General features: G+C 37.5%; 1 protein-coding gene across 6 annotated transcripts in view; it reads right to left on the reverse strand.

Moving 5' to 3' along the window:
- Nucleotides 1–8,745, reverse strand: part of LOC115220465 (serine/threonine-protein kinase ULK3) — a 104,138-nt gene extending 95,393 nt beyond the window's left edge. For 2 of the 6 annotated variants that reach the window (XM_036509985.1, XM_036509986.1), the window contains exon 1: nucleotides 8,549–8,744. In XM_036509985.1, the coding sequence (XP_036365878.1) occupies nucleotides 8,549–8,653 (105 nt within the window). In that variant the 5' untranslated portion in view covers nucleotides 8,654–8,744. Of the gene's footprint in view, nucleotides 1–3,835; nucleotides 4,031–7,980; nucleotides 8,004–8,548 lie in introns of those variants that run through there. The other 4 variants (XM_036509984.1, XM_029790592.2, XM_036509987.1 and 1 more) reach the window with 4 other exon arrangements.
- Nucleotides 8,746–18,663: the final 9,918 nt, after the last annotated feature.

The raw sequence follows: 18,663 nt of genomic DNA on the forward strand, positions 1-18,663 counted from the left end.
TAGACTTAGAAGACATATGCTAGAACACAAAAACATTCCTTTAGGATCAGATTCCAAAGGGCAAAGATGTAGAAGAAATTTGTATGATATCTGTCACTTGTGTTTTAAACCTTGTCAGCAGCTGGTCTTAAAAGTCAACTGGGTGTGGTGTGTGTTGATGGGATGGCTATCATCTGTCAAGATGAAGCAATCATCATATATATATATATATAAATGGATGAATGAATTATCCTTTGTTTACCATTAACATGGAAAATTCAATAAACAGTTACTAGGGTAACAAAATTCAAGCAAGTAACAAGGAGGTAGCAACCTATTCAAAGGTAGAAATTCCGGGTTAATGTGCAGTAATTTGTGTATTATAAGTAGATAAATGGAGTTGAACGCAGATGCTATTCAAAATCTTTTACTTTCGACATATGTTTCAAAGACAACATTGGTTTTATTCCAAAGGAATAAACGGTGTAAAAAAATGCAATCTTCTCATCAGGAAAGAAAGAGAACCTATCTCAACAACAAAACATTATAACAATTTATAACATTATAACAATTGAGATAGGTTCTCTTTCTTTCCTGATGAGAAGGTTGCATTTTACACCATTTATTCCTTTGGAATTAAACCAACGTTGTCTTCGAAACATATGTCGAAAGTAAAAGAATTTGAATAGCATCTGCGTTCAACTCCATTTATTTACTTATATATATATATATATATATGTATATATATATATATATATATATATACGCTGAGCTTCTTTCAGTTTCTGACTACCAAATCAACTCACAAGGCTTTGGTCAGCCTGAGGCTATAGTAGAAGATAGCTGCTCAAAGTGCCACTGAACCTGGAACCATGTGGTTGGGAAGTAAGCTTCTTACTACACAGCCAAGTCTACACAAGTCACTTTCAATCTAGAATCATAACCTTCAGAAAGTGCACCCACAAGACACAATTTATACTCTATGCAACAATCACTTCACGAAGTAAGACAACTGACCTGACATGTACTCAATACATCAACATCCAACAGAATAACACGAAATACACCCTTATATAACTGATACTCAAGTTTCTTGCACCACAACTCATATTGTGCACAACTGTACCTGTTAACACAACAAAAACCACACACCACAGATTCTACACAGCAGACAAAATACTAAAATAAATTAAAAAAACAAGGTGCCTCATCGAAGCAACTGATATAACACAGAAACATAATTCTATAATCCCAGAAAGCAATAAAGCACACACCTCACAGTAGTGCAGAGGTGCATCTGCTCGTGCAGAAGGAACTCACATAAAACTGTTGAAAATATGAAGCGAACAATAATGGTTTCTTACATAAAACACAGGACACAATTCTGAAAGGGGCCAACAATCAGTTATATCGTCCCCAAGTATTTGACAGGTATTTTTTTTTAAGGACCCTTGAAGGATAAATGCAAAGTTGAGTTCAGCAGGATTTGAACTCAGAACATAAGTCAGCATATGAAGAGCTGGAATAAATATTGGTTTCCCATTTTGGCACAAGGCCAGCTGTTTTGGGGGGAGGGGCTAAGTTGATTACATTAACCCTAGTACTGACTCTGAAAGGATGAAAGGCAAAAATCAATCTCAGCTGAATTTGAACCCAGAATGTAAAGATGGGTGAAATATCGCTAAGCCCAGCATACTAACAATTCTGCCTGAAAAGCATTTTGTCTAACACTTTAGTGATTCTGCCAAATAATAACAGTACATTTATATTACGGAGATGTACTTGCATAGCAAGTGACCTGATCTGAGATCATGTGCTGGAACGAAAACAATTGCAACGTGGAAGGTGTTTATAAGCCATTTAAGAAACACACAAAAACTGTTAGATCCCCTTCATCATTTAAATCTAATTTGTCAAAATAGTTTTGGCACTTTGAGACCGCGACCTGTTCACTGACAAAATTCTGTGCTGCATCAGTTTGTTGAGTACATTTATAAATAGCAAAGAAATACTAAAGGACTATCATGTGTTGCTGAAAAGCTAAGGAACTGCAACTACTTAGGGGCTGAATTAAAACCATTTTGGCAGTAATCTGCCTTCCAATTTGTAACAGGTACATCTGCAGTCATATACAATCACTTGTGTAAAAACACAGGTAGATTTACAGGTACCAGAAAACACAAATACCAGGATCTGTAGCTAGTGTAGGCTATTCACACAGAGAATTTACTAACCTTCATGTATGTTTTCCAAGATGTACTCAACTATTTTTAATGTAATAAAAGAAAATTCTTACTGTATTTATCTATGAATAATAATGATAACGATTTCTACAAGGTCAGAACTATGAATAATTGACTGACGTAGCATCATAATGGTTGGCCTTGTGGCCAGTGGAAGTTAGCAAAACACCAAATCTTTAGAATCAGAATTACAAGAAAAATGAGTGTATCTAAAACACTGGAGCTTAGTTTTCTACACAACCAATTCTTAGTTGAAAACTTATGGAGGCCTATTTGGTCTTCTGTTGGGCTCCAGGTCAGCTTGACTGAGCAGTCCTAGGAATCATAGGTACAAGGTGCATTCCAGAAGTTTTGAGACTTTTTTCAAGTATGACATTCATTAATTTCAAAGATGTTCAAAACTCTAATCTTCTTCAAAATAAGATCCTTTGATTTTAATGCAAATTGTGATAGTGCTCCAAACACTTCATGAAGGCCCCATGGAAGTCCTCCAAATTGAAGGTGTCCAAGACCCTTGTCAGACTCCTTCAGCTGGGGGAACAACTAAAGGTCACAAGGCCTGGATTGTTGTGAGGATGAGGGATAGATTTGATGCCCATCTTTGTCAAGTAATTGGTTACCAGGATGTAATTGTAGACTGGCGTGTTGTCCTGGTACAGGTTTTTCTGGCCTTTTGTGATGAAATCTTTTCCTGAACTCCCTCAAAACATCCACAAAGTATTCTTTGCTAAACCATTTAGTCAGAAGAATCCAGTAGATGATGCCCTTGCTGTCAAAAAAAGGGGATCATCATGAACTTCCCATAGGACATGCTTTTCCTGGCTTCTTGTGCCAGGAAAAGGAAAAAAGGTGCAAGCTTCTGTAACGTTTTTGCCTAGTTTGATACAAAATTCTATTGCATAGGAAGCTTCCAATTTATTTTCACATCCTGCTCACTAGTCAGCTGAGACAAGCACTGTTTAGTAGGGTGTGCTCAGATTGATATTTCAGTCGTATCCTTGAATCTGGAATAACAAAAGTTGGCTGTAGGTCAGCTACTAAGATATATAATAAGGAGCACTCCGTCGGTTATGACGATGAGGGGGGGTCCCAGCTGATATGATCAACAGAACAGCCTGCTCATGAAATTAACGTGCAAGTGACTGAGCAATCCACAGACACACGTACCCCTAACGTAGGGAGATTCAGCATGTGACGAAGCCGGCCCTTTGAAATACAGGTACAACTCATTTTTGCCAGCTGAGTGGACTGGAGCAACGTGAAATAAAGTGTCTTGCTCAAGAACACGTGTCACTGGGAATTGAACTCACGCCCTTACAGTCATGAGCCGAATGCCCTAACCACTAAGCCACACGCCTTCATGTGGTATATAATAATGGCTAAAATACAAAGTGCATTCCAGAAGTTTTGAGACTTTTTTAAGTGAGGCAGTTATAGCCTCACTTAAAGCCTCTTTAGCTGATATAGATTATTATGATTTTAGTGTACCATTATTATATATCTTGATATACTAAAATCATAATAAATCTATAACAGCTAAAAAAAACTGCCTCACCTAAAAACGTCTCAAAACTTCTGGAATGCACTTTGTATTTTAGCCAGGGTCAGCTCACCTTATTTTCAGACAGAGTATCTAGGACAGTGATGGTGAACCTATGACAAGTGAATCTACAATGAGGCCCAGTAGGGATTTTTGTGGGGTGACCAACAATGATCATGGTTCAATCCCACAGCATGACACCTTGGGCAAGTGTCTTCTTTGGCTCTGGGTTGACCAAATCCTTGTGACTTCATTTGGTTGATGAAACCTGAAAGAAGGGTTTAATACATAGTTTAACACCCGGTCACCAAAAAATAAATAAGTAAATAAATAGATAAAGCAGTCTAATAGGTGTAAAAAAATGTGTAGAAAACGAATATGAAAACCAAAATTTGCCCAAATGAACAGGGTGGGTGGGGAGAGGACTTTCAGAAAATTCACACAATCTGATTTTTTCCCTCATAACTTTCAGGAAAATGGATGTCTTTAAATGAAAGTTTATACAAATACTTTTCAAAAGGCATAGATTATAATTATAAAGAAATTGGGGGTGGGGTGGAATTTTTTCCATGGGGTGAGGAGAGGAGTTTCAGATCAAGAAGACCACATAAGTTAGAATTTCTCCATTTTGACGGGGATTTTTCCAATTGTTTTTCACCACAGACTTCAAAATGATGGAGAGCATCTTTTTATGAAAAAAAATGGTTTGGAAAATTTATGATCTTTTTTACTCTCCTCACCCTTTAATCATCATCATCATCATCATCGTTTAACATCCGCTTTCCATGCTAGCATGGGTTGGACGTATGACTGAGGGCTGGTGAACCAGATGGCTGCACCAGACTTCAATCTTGATCTGGCAGAGTTTCTAAAGCTGGATGCCCTTCCTAATGCCAAGCACTCCATGAGTGTAGTGGGTGCTTTTACATGCCACAGGCACGGGGCCAGTTAGCCGGCACTGGCAATGACCTCGCTTGAATCTTTTACACATGCCACCGGCACAGGTGCCAGTAAGGCGATGCTGGTAACGATCACGCTCAAATGGTGTCTTTTACGTGCCACTGGCACGGAGGCCAGATAGCCACTCTGGTAACGATCACGCCTGGATGGTGCTATTAATACCCTACTAGCACGGGGCTTGAGTGCCAGTAATGCGACGCTGGTAACGACCACGCTTGAATGGTGCCTTTTAAGTGCCAATGATGGTACCAATGGACCACATGCATGCTCCATTGGTGAGATCAACAAAAAAAATGGTAATTTAAACTTTTACTCCAACTTTAATTAAGCGAGGCCATGTGTGTAAGAAAAAACAAAACAAAACATTTTCTAACAGAAAGTATGCTATTTAAAATGAATTATCTTTAACATAGCTATTTTTTAAAAATCACTTGATAAATACCAGAAATGACCTCAGGTTCTCTAATATTTTAAATTACAAATAGAAACAATCAGGGGTGGCGAGTCGGGTTGAAGAAAAATCATAAATTTTGGAAATTTTTTTATAGCATAAATGTGTTTATGGGGAGAAAAATATTGGAAAACATCAATACATGCGAGAGTAAGAAAGAAACGAGGAGGGTTGTTTTGGGATGTGCTAGAAATGGCAGCCAAATCTCCCTTAAATCACACTTTTCCCTCTGAAAATATTTACAATTTCTGTCTTGTTTTTACTGAAAAGGCTCCTCCCATAGGGCAAAAAATTAGCCAAAATCGGTCCGGAGGCGGGGATAGAGGGGGGAGTAAAAAAAACAGAACTTATGTGGTCTTCCTGATCCAAAACACCGTTTTTTCAAATCTTTTCTCCCCACATCCAGGATAAAATTTTGGTAAATTTTTACAAACTCACCCTCACACTTTGCACCCACAAAAAAAAATTGGATTTTTCACATGGAATCAACTCCCCTGATCACAAATTCCTTATTTTGGTGGTTCGGTAAAAAAAAAAAAAGTAGGGGGTGACCCCCACCCCTCGCCTCGGATTCTTTGGAAAATTTGTTTTTCACCGTTGAATGAATTACGGTGAGCTTTTTAATATGCCACAAAACCAGGGGCTGGAACCCTCGGAAATTCCCACCCTTTCCAATTTCACAGGGAAAATTTTTACACGAGGGTCAGTACTTGTTCGCAAGGGAACCTTTCCAGTAGCATTCGTCCTTTTGGAAATAACCAAATCTCCCTAAGGCATCCTGCACTGTCTTTGTTGAGCAAAACCTACCAGTACGGTGTGTATATGTCTGTGTGTATGTGTTTGTGTATATGTATGTGTGGCAATAAAAAGCCCTATTTCTGAATCAATGCCATTTGAAAGGTACCTCTATAAAACTTCACTAATATATATATCTTCACTAATATATATCCGTTTTCCTGGAAGTTTCGAGGCAAAATCGGATTGTGTGAATTTTCCTGAAAATCCTCTCCTCAACAAACCCCGTTCGTTTGTGCAAATTTTTTGTTTTCATATTCGTTTTCGGTACTACTAGCGAACAGTGGTCCCGGTGCGCGCACACGCGTACTCGCGCTAGCTAGTCATGACTAGTCGATCCTTACTTTGTGTTTTTGTGTGTTATTTACTTTGTTAAACAAAAATTATTTACTTTGTGTAAAAAAACCTAGGGTTTCTGTTATCTTCAGAAATGTAAACAAAGCCACTTCCGGTAATTACGGTACGTATACCGAAGGATCAACAAAAAATTATTTATTTTGTGTTTTATTGGCGAACCTTCGGTATATGTACCGGTGTAAGTACCGGATACATTTCAAGAAAGTGGGTTTTTTTTTATATACATGGGGGGTTAGGGTTAGGGGTGGAAGAAAAGGGTTTCTGTTATCTTCAGAAATGTAAACAAATTCACGTGTGTACCTATACCGAAGTATCGCCGTTTTATTTACTTTGCTACGTAGTCGTTGTAGGATCGACTAGTCACGACTAGCTACCGTGGATGCGCGAGTGCGCGCACCGGGACCGCTGTTTGCTAGTAGTACCTTCGTTTTCTACACATTTTTTTTACCACTAATAAACAGTTTGTTTTTTTTTGATAACCAGGTGTTTTAAACTGTATAATAACCGAAAGAAGCAAGTCGTATGTCTGTCTGTATGTAAAGTGTGTCTGCGGGTGTGAGTCGGTATTTTCCTTGTCTTCACCTGCGGTCCATTACGGTGTCGTTTGCTTGCAGTCCACCATGAAAACATGACCAGGCTTCTTGACATGTGCGATCTTTGTAAACAAAAGGCTCATTCATCCCATCCGTCATTTGTTTCCAGTTCTCCGCTTGACCATGTCCAGGTTGTTTGAGGTTCAGTAGACTGGAGAATTATAATCTTGCTTGGAAGCAGCCGAGGGTTGATGCCAGGAAGGAAATTCGGCTTAGAAAGCTATGCCTCAATGAACACTCTCCTTATCTATGATGATGATGATGATGTATACGTTAGACACCCTCAGAGCAGGATTATCAAATAAATTAAAATTCTGACGACGCTGATGTAGAACTACATTGTGTCCTTTTTTAAGAGCAGGGTGTAGTTTTGAAGGGGTGTCGGCTGCTATTTCTAGCAGATCGAGCAACTACGCAGCGGTTCCTTCGTTATAGTAAGATAGTTCCGCTTACGTGTGGCTAATCAAATGCTTAGGTGTCTTCACATTCTGCACTGCCGGGTTAGACCTGTGGTGTGCAATGGGGCAGACGATGTTGCATCGACTGAAGGTCCCTAGTTCCTAACATGCTTCCTTGGAAACATGCATGTTTGGGTTTGGTTGGTTCGTTGCAGTCTTGTGTTCTTAAAGATAAAAAACTGAGTTACCCGTGGCTAGCAATACTGAAATTGTTTAGATGTGTTTTGCGACATATTCAAACCCAATGAATTCTCTCTAATTAGAGGAAGGAACTACGCAACTTAATATTACCTATTTACACCTACATAATGGGGACTTAATAAACTTGACAATAAAACTGCTGTATTGTTAACAAGGACAACCTTTTAGCTAGTGTCTTGTATTCCCGTATTTCAAAGACAATTAGGGAACACCTGAATTAAAATTAAATATAAACAGGTAACCATTTATTAAAACGCACATCACCTTTAATTAAAAAATCTATGATATTTACACAGTCAACGAAGATTTACATTCATCAAACACGGTATATATATATGAGAAGAATGTAATTTGTCAAACACCATTCAAAGCAATTAAATGGAATTTGACAAGACAAAAATACCTTGCGGTATTTAGTTCCATATCTTTACGTTCTGAGGTCAAATCTCGCCATGGGCAACTTTGCTTTACATCAATTTTGGGGTCGACAAGGTACCAGTCAAGCACTGGTGTTGTTGGTGTTGGGGGTGATATGATCAACTAAGTGCTATCCAAAAATTTGCTTCTCGTCTTTATATTTGAAATCAATATTTTCTTGGACAGGCAGAGTCGTTAGAACAGAAAATAAGGCGCCTTCAGGCGTTTTTAACTCCAGTCCTTTAAGTTCCGAGTTCAAATCTCGCTGGCGTCGGCTTTCGGCATCCGGAGTCGATAAAATAAGTAACTGTCAAGCACTGACGTCGATATTATCGACCATACTTTGACTAAAAATTCAGGACCTTGTCCCCAAGTTCGAAATAAAGATATGTTCCCATCCTGGAAGGTGTCAAGGTGTGTTGTAGGCTGTTAAAAGCAGACGATGAATGACAAAACAGGACATGGTGTTGGCTTCGTATCAAACAAAACCAATAAAAATGCCTTCAAATTAACAAAAATCATTCAATTATTTTTTTATTTTCGGTTACACTTACCTTTCTACATGATTTATAAACAGTTGCATAACTCCCACTGCCAAGTTTCTCGGCAAATATATAATCCTTTAGTTTCGGTGTCGAATTTAGCATCGGTTTAGCCATTTGACGACCGTCCTTAGTAGTTCTGCAGTCTGCAGACAACTACCACGAAGAAAATAGGAAGGCAGCGGAGGGAAAAAAAAATGTTATATCAACAATTGAAAAGTTAAGTTATAATTTTTTTTTGGTACAGGTAAGAGACGTGAACATCATCTATTTTTGGAATTAGAAAATTATAAAAAAATTTTTCGGCTTTGTGCCAAATTAGTTTATCTTCCTGATTGCCTCTACATCCGTTCAACTTGGTCCCTCTTCTAATTCTTCACCTTGCGGAATCAATCCCCTGTGAAGGGATCGGCGTCTAAGTTCGAATCTTTTGAGCACTACTAAATATCTTCTATGCTGAGAATCTCTGGACCTCATCTGTGGCCTGTGTGTGTGCTGTATGTCTTCTTTAAAAAATGGATTTATTCATTCGAGGCAGAGAATTAGTGGACGAGCGTATTAAGCAAACAAGTTTTCTAGGTCAACATAAACATCCTCACCTGTTAATTAACGAAAAAGAAAAAAGAAAAAATCCAACCTGCTGGGTGTTGACAACTGTGTGGAAAACGAATATGGGAAAATAAATTGCGCAAACGATCCTGAGGATGGAGAGGACTTTCGGAAAATTCACAAGATCCGATTTTTCCCTTGTAACTTTCAGAAAAATAGATATATAATTGATATTTTTTTTTACGGAATCACACGTTTTCGACCATGGAGAATCCGATTCCGAAAAGAAATTGTTTGTATAATTTCAATTTAATATATATATATATATATTTATTTATTTACTTGGAAGTGGATGCGTGTCGTTCGATCATATAATAACAAAATAATAAATAAAACATGCATATATACATACATATATGTACATACCTACATCTATATGTATATATACATGCATATATGGGTACAGGACACAAAAAAAAAAAGGAAGAACACAATGAGAAACGAAAACATAAACACAAAACCATGATACATATAGATGTAGGCATGTACATATATATATGTATATATGCATGTTTTATTTATTATTTTGTTATTATATACATACATATATATGTAGTGCACCTGAGCACTGTACACAATTATTATTATTATTATTATTATTATTATATATATATATATTATATTAAATTAGAGACAAAATATATACACATACATACACACACACACACACACACACACACACACACATATATATATATATATATATATACATCCAACCCGCTCTTAATTCTACGGCCTTGGCCTTCAAGCGGACTATCCACATGCTAGAAATAGCAGCCAAATCTCAGAAAATCGGATCTTGTGAATTTTCCGAAACTCCTTCCACCACAGCCAGGTTCGTTTGCGCAATTTTCTTTTCATATTCGTTTTCTACACAGTTGTTAACACCCAAAAGACTGTTTTTTTCCTTTTTTCGTTAACGGGTGAGGATCTTTATATTGACCATTACGATATTTCCGGTATTTCAAGCGAATCTTATGTTATTACCCTTTCACTACTCGGTAATATTTGGCTTTTTCTAAGAATTCCCTTAAGTGTTTGTTTATGTTAACTACATTTTTTTTTCTCCAAATATAGAGAAACTAATTTGGATTTTAGTTACAACGATGTTTTGTTTGTAATTTAGGTAAGTTTTGTTTTTAGAAGAAATTTCAAAATTATCCAATATCTGCTTAATTCATTACGTAAAGCAATTTTCATGCGTAAAGTTTATATTAGATCGCGGCGTACGTAAAATACGTGCACCCCTTCTAGTTTTTTTTCCCTAGAATTTTGGGACTACTTACATGCAGAGGTCCCTAAAAACTAACCCTAACCAAGCCTAAAACTAACCTCCAAAAAATCCTAACCCTAACCTCTATTTAAGTAGGGTCAAAATTTCTTCGGGTTCGGATGTTTTAGATGTAGGAGAATATGGTTTTGCCTAAAAATCACGTTTTCAAAATTTTAATTTTCCCTTTCCTATCCCAATTTCTTAATTTTAAACTTTTTTGGAATTTTTTTATAAATCCACGTAGAAAAATACAGAGATTACGAATCTGGGAAACTTTTTTTTAAATTTCAATTTTTCTTTAAGAACCACTCACTGCCCCTTCCCCCACCTCGTCCACCCATCACCTCCCCGTATTCAAAAAGCTAAAAAGCTCAATGTTTCACTTTCATTTTTATGTTTCACGCATGCGTAGAATTCTGTTGAACTAGCAGACGTCAAAAATATCAGATCCCCACCAGAAATGCTAAAAATGACAGCTAAATGACAAGATTTCTGAAAAAAACTCCCCCGCTTTCAAAAACGCTAAAAGTGAAACATTCAGAGTTTTTTGCTTTTTGAAAGTGGGGAGGTGATGGGTGGAAGTTGGGGAAGAGGGTTTGAGTGTTTCCTGAAGAGCATGGTAATAGGGCCGCCGGAAGAAAATTTGATGTTGACGAAAGCAATGTCAGGTTATGGAGAAGATATAAAGATGAAATTAAACAGACGCCAAAGATAAAGAAGGCAAGAAGGCAATAATAAAGGACGTTACTGTAAACATTTTTACAGACCTCCTTGACTCAAGTTAGAGAAGGGGTGTGTATTATACACAAGGTTTAGGTTTTTCAGAGGTACAGCCCCCTAAAAATCCCCTGCGTATTATACTCAAGGGTGAACTATACTCAAGGATTTACAGTAATCCACATAGAAATATACAAATAGAGATATTACATCATCATCATCATCATTTAATATCCGTTTCCCGTGCTAGCACGGGTTGGACAGTTCGACCAGGGTCTGGGAAGCCAGGAGGCTGCACCAGGCTCCAGTCTGATCTGGCAGTGTTTCTACAGCTGGATGCCCTTCCTAATGCCAACCACTCCGTGAGTGTAGTTGGTGCTTTTTACGTGCCACCAGCACAGGTGCCAGGGGAGGCTGGCAGCGGCCATGATTGGTTGGTGCTTTTTACGTGCTACCGGCACAGAAGCCAGTCAAGGTGGTGCTGGCATTGGCCACGTTCGGATGATGCTTTTTATGTGCCACCGGCACAGGTATCACAACTACTATTTCCATTTGATATTTATTTTGATGTTGATGTACTTGACTCAATAGGTCTCCTCAAGCACAGCAGGTCACGTGCCACCAGCACAGAAATTTTAAAAATAGTTTTTCTTAAAGAAACACTCAAATCCTCATCTCCAACCTCCACCCATCACCTCCCCACTTTCAAAAAGTTAAAAACTCTGAATGTTTCACTTTTAGCTTTTTTGAAAGCGGGGAAGTTTTTCCAGAAATCTTGTCATTTAGCTATTATTTCTAGCATGTCGGGTTTTCTGGTGGTGGTCTGATATTATTGACGGTTGTTATTTCAGTAGAATTCTACGCATGCATGAAAGTGAAACAGTCGGAGTTTTTAGGTTTTTGAAAGCGGGGAGGTGATGGGTTGGCGAGGTGGGGGAAGGGGCATTGTATGTTTATTTAAGGAAAATTAAATTTAGAAAAAAAGAAAAATTTCCCAGATTCATAATCTTTGTATTTTTCTATGTGGATTAAAAAGAAATTCTAAAAAAAGTTTAAAATTAAGAAATTAGGGTGTGGTGGTGAGAAATTAAAATTTTGAAAACATGATTTTTGGGCAAAATCATATTCTCATATATTGAAAACATCAGGATCTGAAGAAATTTTGGGTAAAAAAAACTGGAAGTGGGTGGGGTGCACATGATTGAGTGGAGTTCAGATCGAAGCACTTGCTAAAACCATTCATAACTTTTTTATTTTTGAAAATTTTCACAAAATTTTTTCATTTCTGTCTTCTGCACAATGGAATTAATACATCATCATCGTTTAACGTCCATTTTCCATGCTAGCATGGGTTGGGCGATTTTGACTGAGGGCTGGCGAACCAAATAGCTGCACCAGGCTCCAATCTTGATTTGGCAGTGTTTCTACAGCTGGATGCCCTTCCTAACGCCAACCACTCCGAGAGTGTAGTAGGTGCTTTTTATGTGCCACCAGCATGGGGCCAGTAGGGCGGTACTGGCAACGACCTCGCTCGAATCTTTTTACACATGCCACCAGCACAGGTGCCAGTAAGGCGATGTTGGTAACAATCACGCTCAAATGGTACCCTTTTACGTGCCACGGGTATGGAAGCCAGTTGGCTGCTCTGGCAACAATCACGCTCAGATGGTGCTCTTGGCATTCTACTAGCACGGGCACAAGTGCCAGTTATGCTATATTTTTTTTTCTTTAATATCTTAAGCCTTACTTAATTCTAAACGTTTCCACTGTTTAATGACGTTTGTAATTGTATTGTCATTTTAGTTTCTGCTTGTATTTTATGCCCATAATATGCAGGGTTTGCTGGGGATATAATGTCAAACATGAACTTGGATAAGCAAAGCAAGAGAAAGAGATGGAATGGTCATGGCCAGAACGGTTTTGATCAGAGGCTTTTTCAGTCAGGGCTAAACTATGAGTAAGCAGTCATAACTAGTGTCATCAAGAAGCTACTTCTTGTCTCTACTCAATAACCACCAAAATGGTTCTCCAACATTCAGAACCACTGGATAACTAATTTCCTGCTCTGCAGTTATTTCCTTCATGATGAGACTATGAAAGCATCTTTCAATGGCAATATGACAATAGTTTAATTTAATAGTGTGTGTGTGTGTGTGAAGAGATAAAATTGGTAACTGGGGCAAAATGAGCTTTTCATTAGGTGAGTATTTGTTGGGAACTAAAATACTTTATAACTCGGATGAGGAAGGTCAGTCTTTAAGAAGCGAGGTGAAAGTGCATCAGCTGATGAACCTGCAGCAGCAGAATTTCCTGCGACATTGAAGATCATCAAAGAAAATGGGTTTTTTCCCACACAAATATTCAACATAGTTAAGACTGAATTGTATTGAAAGAAACTGCAGGTTCATTCATTCATTTCCAAGGAAGAGAAAATAATTCCCGGCTACAAGGTCTCAAAAGAATGTGTGACCATAATGTTGGGTGGTAATTGTGTAGGAGATTTTAAACTAAAGTCACTGCTTGTGTATCATGCACACAACCCCTGAGCCTGAAGAACATACCCAAGGCATCTTGTTATATGGACGGCTGATTCAAAAGTGTGAGTTACTGTTGTTATTTTTGAAGAATTTATCCCAGCAGCAGAGAAGTATTGTAAGAATGGGATTCCTTTCAAGGTTTTACTTGTCTTGGATAATGCTCCTGGTCACCTGCAAAGTATTGTAGATTTTCACCCCAACGTTACCATTCTATACCTCCCTCTGAACACCACGTCTCTTCTGCAACCAATGGATCGAGGAATAATTGCTATCTTCAAGCATTACTGTGTACACTGTGGCAAGAAATAGCTGCAACTGATCTTGATGAGTCCATCACACTTTGTGGCTTTTGGAAGGGATACAACATCTACAAAGCGGTACAGAACATAGCAGCAGCATGGAATGATGTTCAGAGCATGGCTATGAATGGTGTGGGGAAGAAGTTATGCCTACATTTTGTGAATGATTTTAAGGGCTTTGGATAGTGTTGTTATCAACAAAACTTTGGTGACTACGAGCAAAGAACTGGAAATGGATTTGGAGGAAGAGGATTTCACAGATTTATTTGAAAAAGACAAGCAGCCCCTGACGAGTGAGGATTTGATGGAGCTTCACAAGCAACAAAATACAGAAGAAGAGCAAGTTGAACCTGAGCCATGCCACATTACCATTAAGAAAATGCAGAGAGCATTTGCATGCATCAAAAAAGGTGTTGCTATATTCAAAACTTTGGATCCAAATGTTCAGTGCTTTTCCAAGATTATGGGAGCTTGTCATGAAGCTTTTGCTCCTTATAATGAAGCCCTTGACAAAAAGAAGACAGTTCAAGGCACTTTTGAGCAGTTCTTTAATAACAATGGGAATTACCAGAATCAACTGATGATGATGATCCTCAGCCATCTACATCTACAATGTAAACACCACCAAATTTTACATATTGGTAAATTAAAAATTCCTTTTTTTTTTTTTATACTTTATTACAAAATAATAATTATTTGTTTGTAAGCTTAAAATAGGTTTTCATTAACTGTATCTTATCGAAAATACATTCATAAATAAAGTATAACACCAGGGAATGGCTATTAGCAGTTTAAGCTAAGCTAGGCCTAGCCTAGCTTATAAGTAAGTAATTCAACTTAAGTCTCCTGGAACCAGTTAACAACTTAGGGTGAGGTATACCTGTATAATCATCATAAAGTACCCTACTGATGTAGTGGAGATTATCATTAATTTGTTGCTAAAATCAAAATGTATTTTAAGAAAATTTGAATCTTGCAATATCTCACCTTATTTTGTATTTCATCATCATCATCATCATTTAATGTCCACTTTTCATGCTGGCATGGGTTGGACGATTTTGACTGAGGGCTGGTGAACCAGATGGCTGCACCAGACTTCAATCTTGATCTGGTAGAGTTTCTACAGCTGGATGCCCTTCCTAACGCCAACCACTCCAAGAGTGTAGTGGGTGCTTTTACAAGCCACCGGCACAGGGGCCAGTCAGGTGGTACTGGCAATGACTTTGCTCGAATCTTTTTACACTTGCCACTGGCACAGGTGCCAGTGAAGTGACATCGGTAACAATCATGCTCGAATGGTGCCCTTTTACATGCCACAGGTATGGAAGCCAGTTGGCTGCTCTGGCAACGATCACGCTCGGATGGTGCTCTTGGCACCTATGAAACTGATAATCAAAAATTAGATACTTGCCTCTCTAGAGCCCATAAATGCATACATACATCCCAGTCTCTGGCACGAGGAGGATCTGGAAATGTGACACCAGCTCTGACTTCACAAACATTTCTCAATGTTATAAAAGATCTTGGCATTCCTTGTGTTGCATGAGATTTTGAAGCAGACAGTCAAATCATACTTTTGGCTAACCAATGGAATTGTCCAGTGCTTAGCAATGATAGTGATTTTTACATTTATGATGTAACTGGAGGATTTATAATGTCGGACAGTGTGGATTACAACCCCAAATCATTCAATGAAGAAAGTTCTGGCAAAATGTACAAGTTTTTGGAATGTCGAATTTATGTCAGCAAAAATTTCATTGATTTGTTTCCCTGGATTGAATAAAAGTTTACTGCCACTTTTTAGTACACTTTGTAGGAATGACTGTATTAGTTCCAAAGGAATATTTGATAAATCTTTTTTTTGCAATATAAAGAAAGCCCAAAATAATTTTGGCCCCCAAATTATTGATCGGAAGAAAAATACTAAGTTCCTGTCACTTTTATATTGGCTTCATAATCAAAGTTCCTTTGAAAAAGCTATTACAAATATTTTGAATTTTCTCAAAATTGCAGAGAGGAAAAAATTGCCAAAATTAATAAGTAAATCAGTTCCTAGTTATATTGGTGTAGAATTTTATTTTGATTTGAAAGAATATTTTGAAACGGACAATTTAGTTTTTAAATCACCAGGTCCCAGGAAGTGTTGTCACAACTGTATTCTACCAGAACGGTTCATTCACAGATTAAAAAGATATCAACTGTCTGTATCATTTCTTAGTTCAGTATGCTGATGGCGAATCATTCTAATGAATCAGATTGAACTTACGAGTTATCCATCTGTCTTCTCTGGTTCCACTTGCGTCAGACAAGTTATTTATGGTATTCTTAATAATGTTGAAAAAGGGTCAATTAATGCATTATTCATTGAGGAATATGACAGAGTTGGCTGTATCTATGAAAAGTCCGTTTGACTAAAATCCTTCAAGGCTGTGCTCCAGCAAGACAAATGAAACAAGTAAAGGATATTGTTATACGTGGGGACGGTCATATTTTGCCAATTCAACACACGCCCTCCTATCTATTTAGTCTTCACTTCAGGTTTATTATTATTATTATCTTTATAGTTTCTTTGTGTCAAATCTCTTTCGTCACGTATTCCGTGACCTCTTCATCGACTCTTTATCCCACGTGTTTTTTCTTGTTCTGCTTATTCCATTTGGAAGAGTTTTGACAAAAAAACTAAAGTTGCAAAAATAAAGCTGAAGTGAAGATAAACAGGGCGTATGTTTAATTGGCAAAAGATGACCATCACCAATACAACAGTATGTGGGTACTATTTAAGAAAAGTGGTCCCAGTGCGCGTAGTCACGCATCCGCACTAGCTAGTCGTGACTAGTCGATCCTACAACGACTACCTAGCAAAGTAAATAAAACGCAAAATAAATATTTTTTTTTACACAAAGTAAATAATTTTTGTTAAACAAAACACAAAGTAAGGATCGACTAGTCACAACTAGCTAACGCGGATACGCGAGTGCGCGCACCGGGACCACTCTTCTTAAATAGTACCCAATATGTGTTCCAACACACGATTTCACTTGAAGAATCTTGCAAAACAAATACATACAAACACGTGCTTTTTTATTTCTTCAAAACTCATGCCGATTAAAATTTCAGAGGTATTTTAGTGATAGTTGTAGGACTAAGTTAGCTCCCTTTATATACAAAAGAGTTATCTCCCTGTTGCTGGATTTTTCTGCCTCCAGTATTTGTTGAATGTTTTACAACAAATACTAGAAGCAGAAAAGTCAAACATCAAGAAATTTTATTTGTCGTTAAATCCAGATGTATTATTCGAGTGAAAGATTCACATTATTATTGATGAATGCCACTTCTATAAAAAGAAGACAAGGCATAAAATAAGTTCCAGAGGCCCTTGTTTTCCCCTAGCACCAGATATATATGATTAAAAGCTTTCCAAATGTGACCACCCTTTTTTTTAGGACTCCATTATCCAGCGTGTTTTATTTTGTCGAATTTCTAGGGCAGTGGTTCTGAATTTTTCTAACTTCGTGGTATTTTGGAGATCAAATAAAAACATTACTGGTTCATTGTGTGTTAAAGCAAACAACAAAAGACACTGAATGAATTTAAATACGAGACGACCTTGGCCATGAGAGTAAACTGTGGAACTATATAATTAATAGTTAGTTCACTACTTCTGATTCTCGCTGTGTTGTGCATGAAATAATAAAAAAAATAAAAACACACAGAAAATTATAACATACCTTGGATCTTTTCGGTTTGACCGGCAGTTTTTTAAAATAATTTCCACGTAACTAAACACTTTTAAACTTCGTATACTGGTAGAATGTGTTTATAAAACATCTTTTTCTTTTGGCTTTATTGAGAAAATTCTATAGTTTGTAAGATATTTATTGCTTTTTTTCTTCAATTTCTGTAATTTCAACCAATCAATGACGTCTATTGAGGTGAAAATATTCTGTGCCGTATGAATATGTCCCTCGTTTAAGAACCAGATTGGGTTTATTTACATTTCTGAAGAAAAGAAAGATACCCTCCCCCCACCCCTAACCCTAAAACAGATTGAAATGCAATAGATCGATACTAGGGTCATAATTATGGGTGACAATTTCATATAACACTGCTAGAAAAAACTGCCGGTCAAACCGAAAAGATCCCATACCTTGCTTTATTATTCTTAATTGTATGTGGCGAAATTATGAATTACACCCTTTTCAAGATACTCCATTCATACAAAATTTCTAAAACTATAAACTATATTTAAACCAACAAGGAAGAATTTTGCCCAGACCTTAGTATAATTCGTCCTTCCGGCAGCAATCGGTCTTCTCCGTTACATCTCATATTTAAATGATCTGGAGACTGGTGCCTGTGCAGTGATTACAGACGTTTCAATGCCATTACAGTGCCAGACCATTATCCGGTCCCCAACGGGTACTATTTTCCTGCCTCTTCGCACAGTTGCACGATTTTCTCAAAAATCGATTTGGGATATGCCTATAAACAAATTCTTATCAACCTCATGGGCATTCCTAAAACTGTTACCACCACTCCTTTTGGGTTATTTGAATGTTTTGGGGATTACATAACGCCGTTAGCACCTTTCAACGATTTATGGATGAAGTCGCTTGTGGTTTGAATTTCGTTTTTACCTATACTGATAAAATATTGATAGCGAGTTCTACAAAAGAATCCTTGGAACATCTG

Source organism: Octopus sinensis, linkage group LG16, assembly GCF_006345805.1.
Source record: "Octopus sinensis linkage group LG16, ASM634580v1, whole genome shotgun sequence".
NCBI lineage: Eukaryota > Metazoa > Mollusca > Cephalopoda > Octopoda > Octopodidae > Octopus > Octopus sinensis.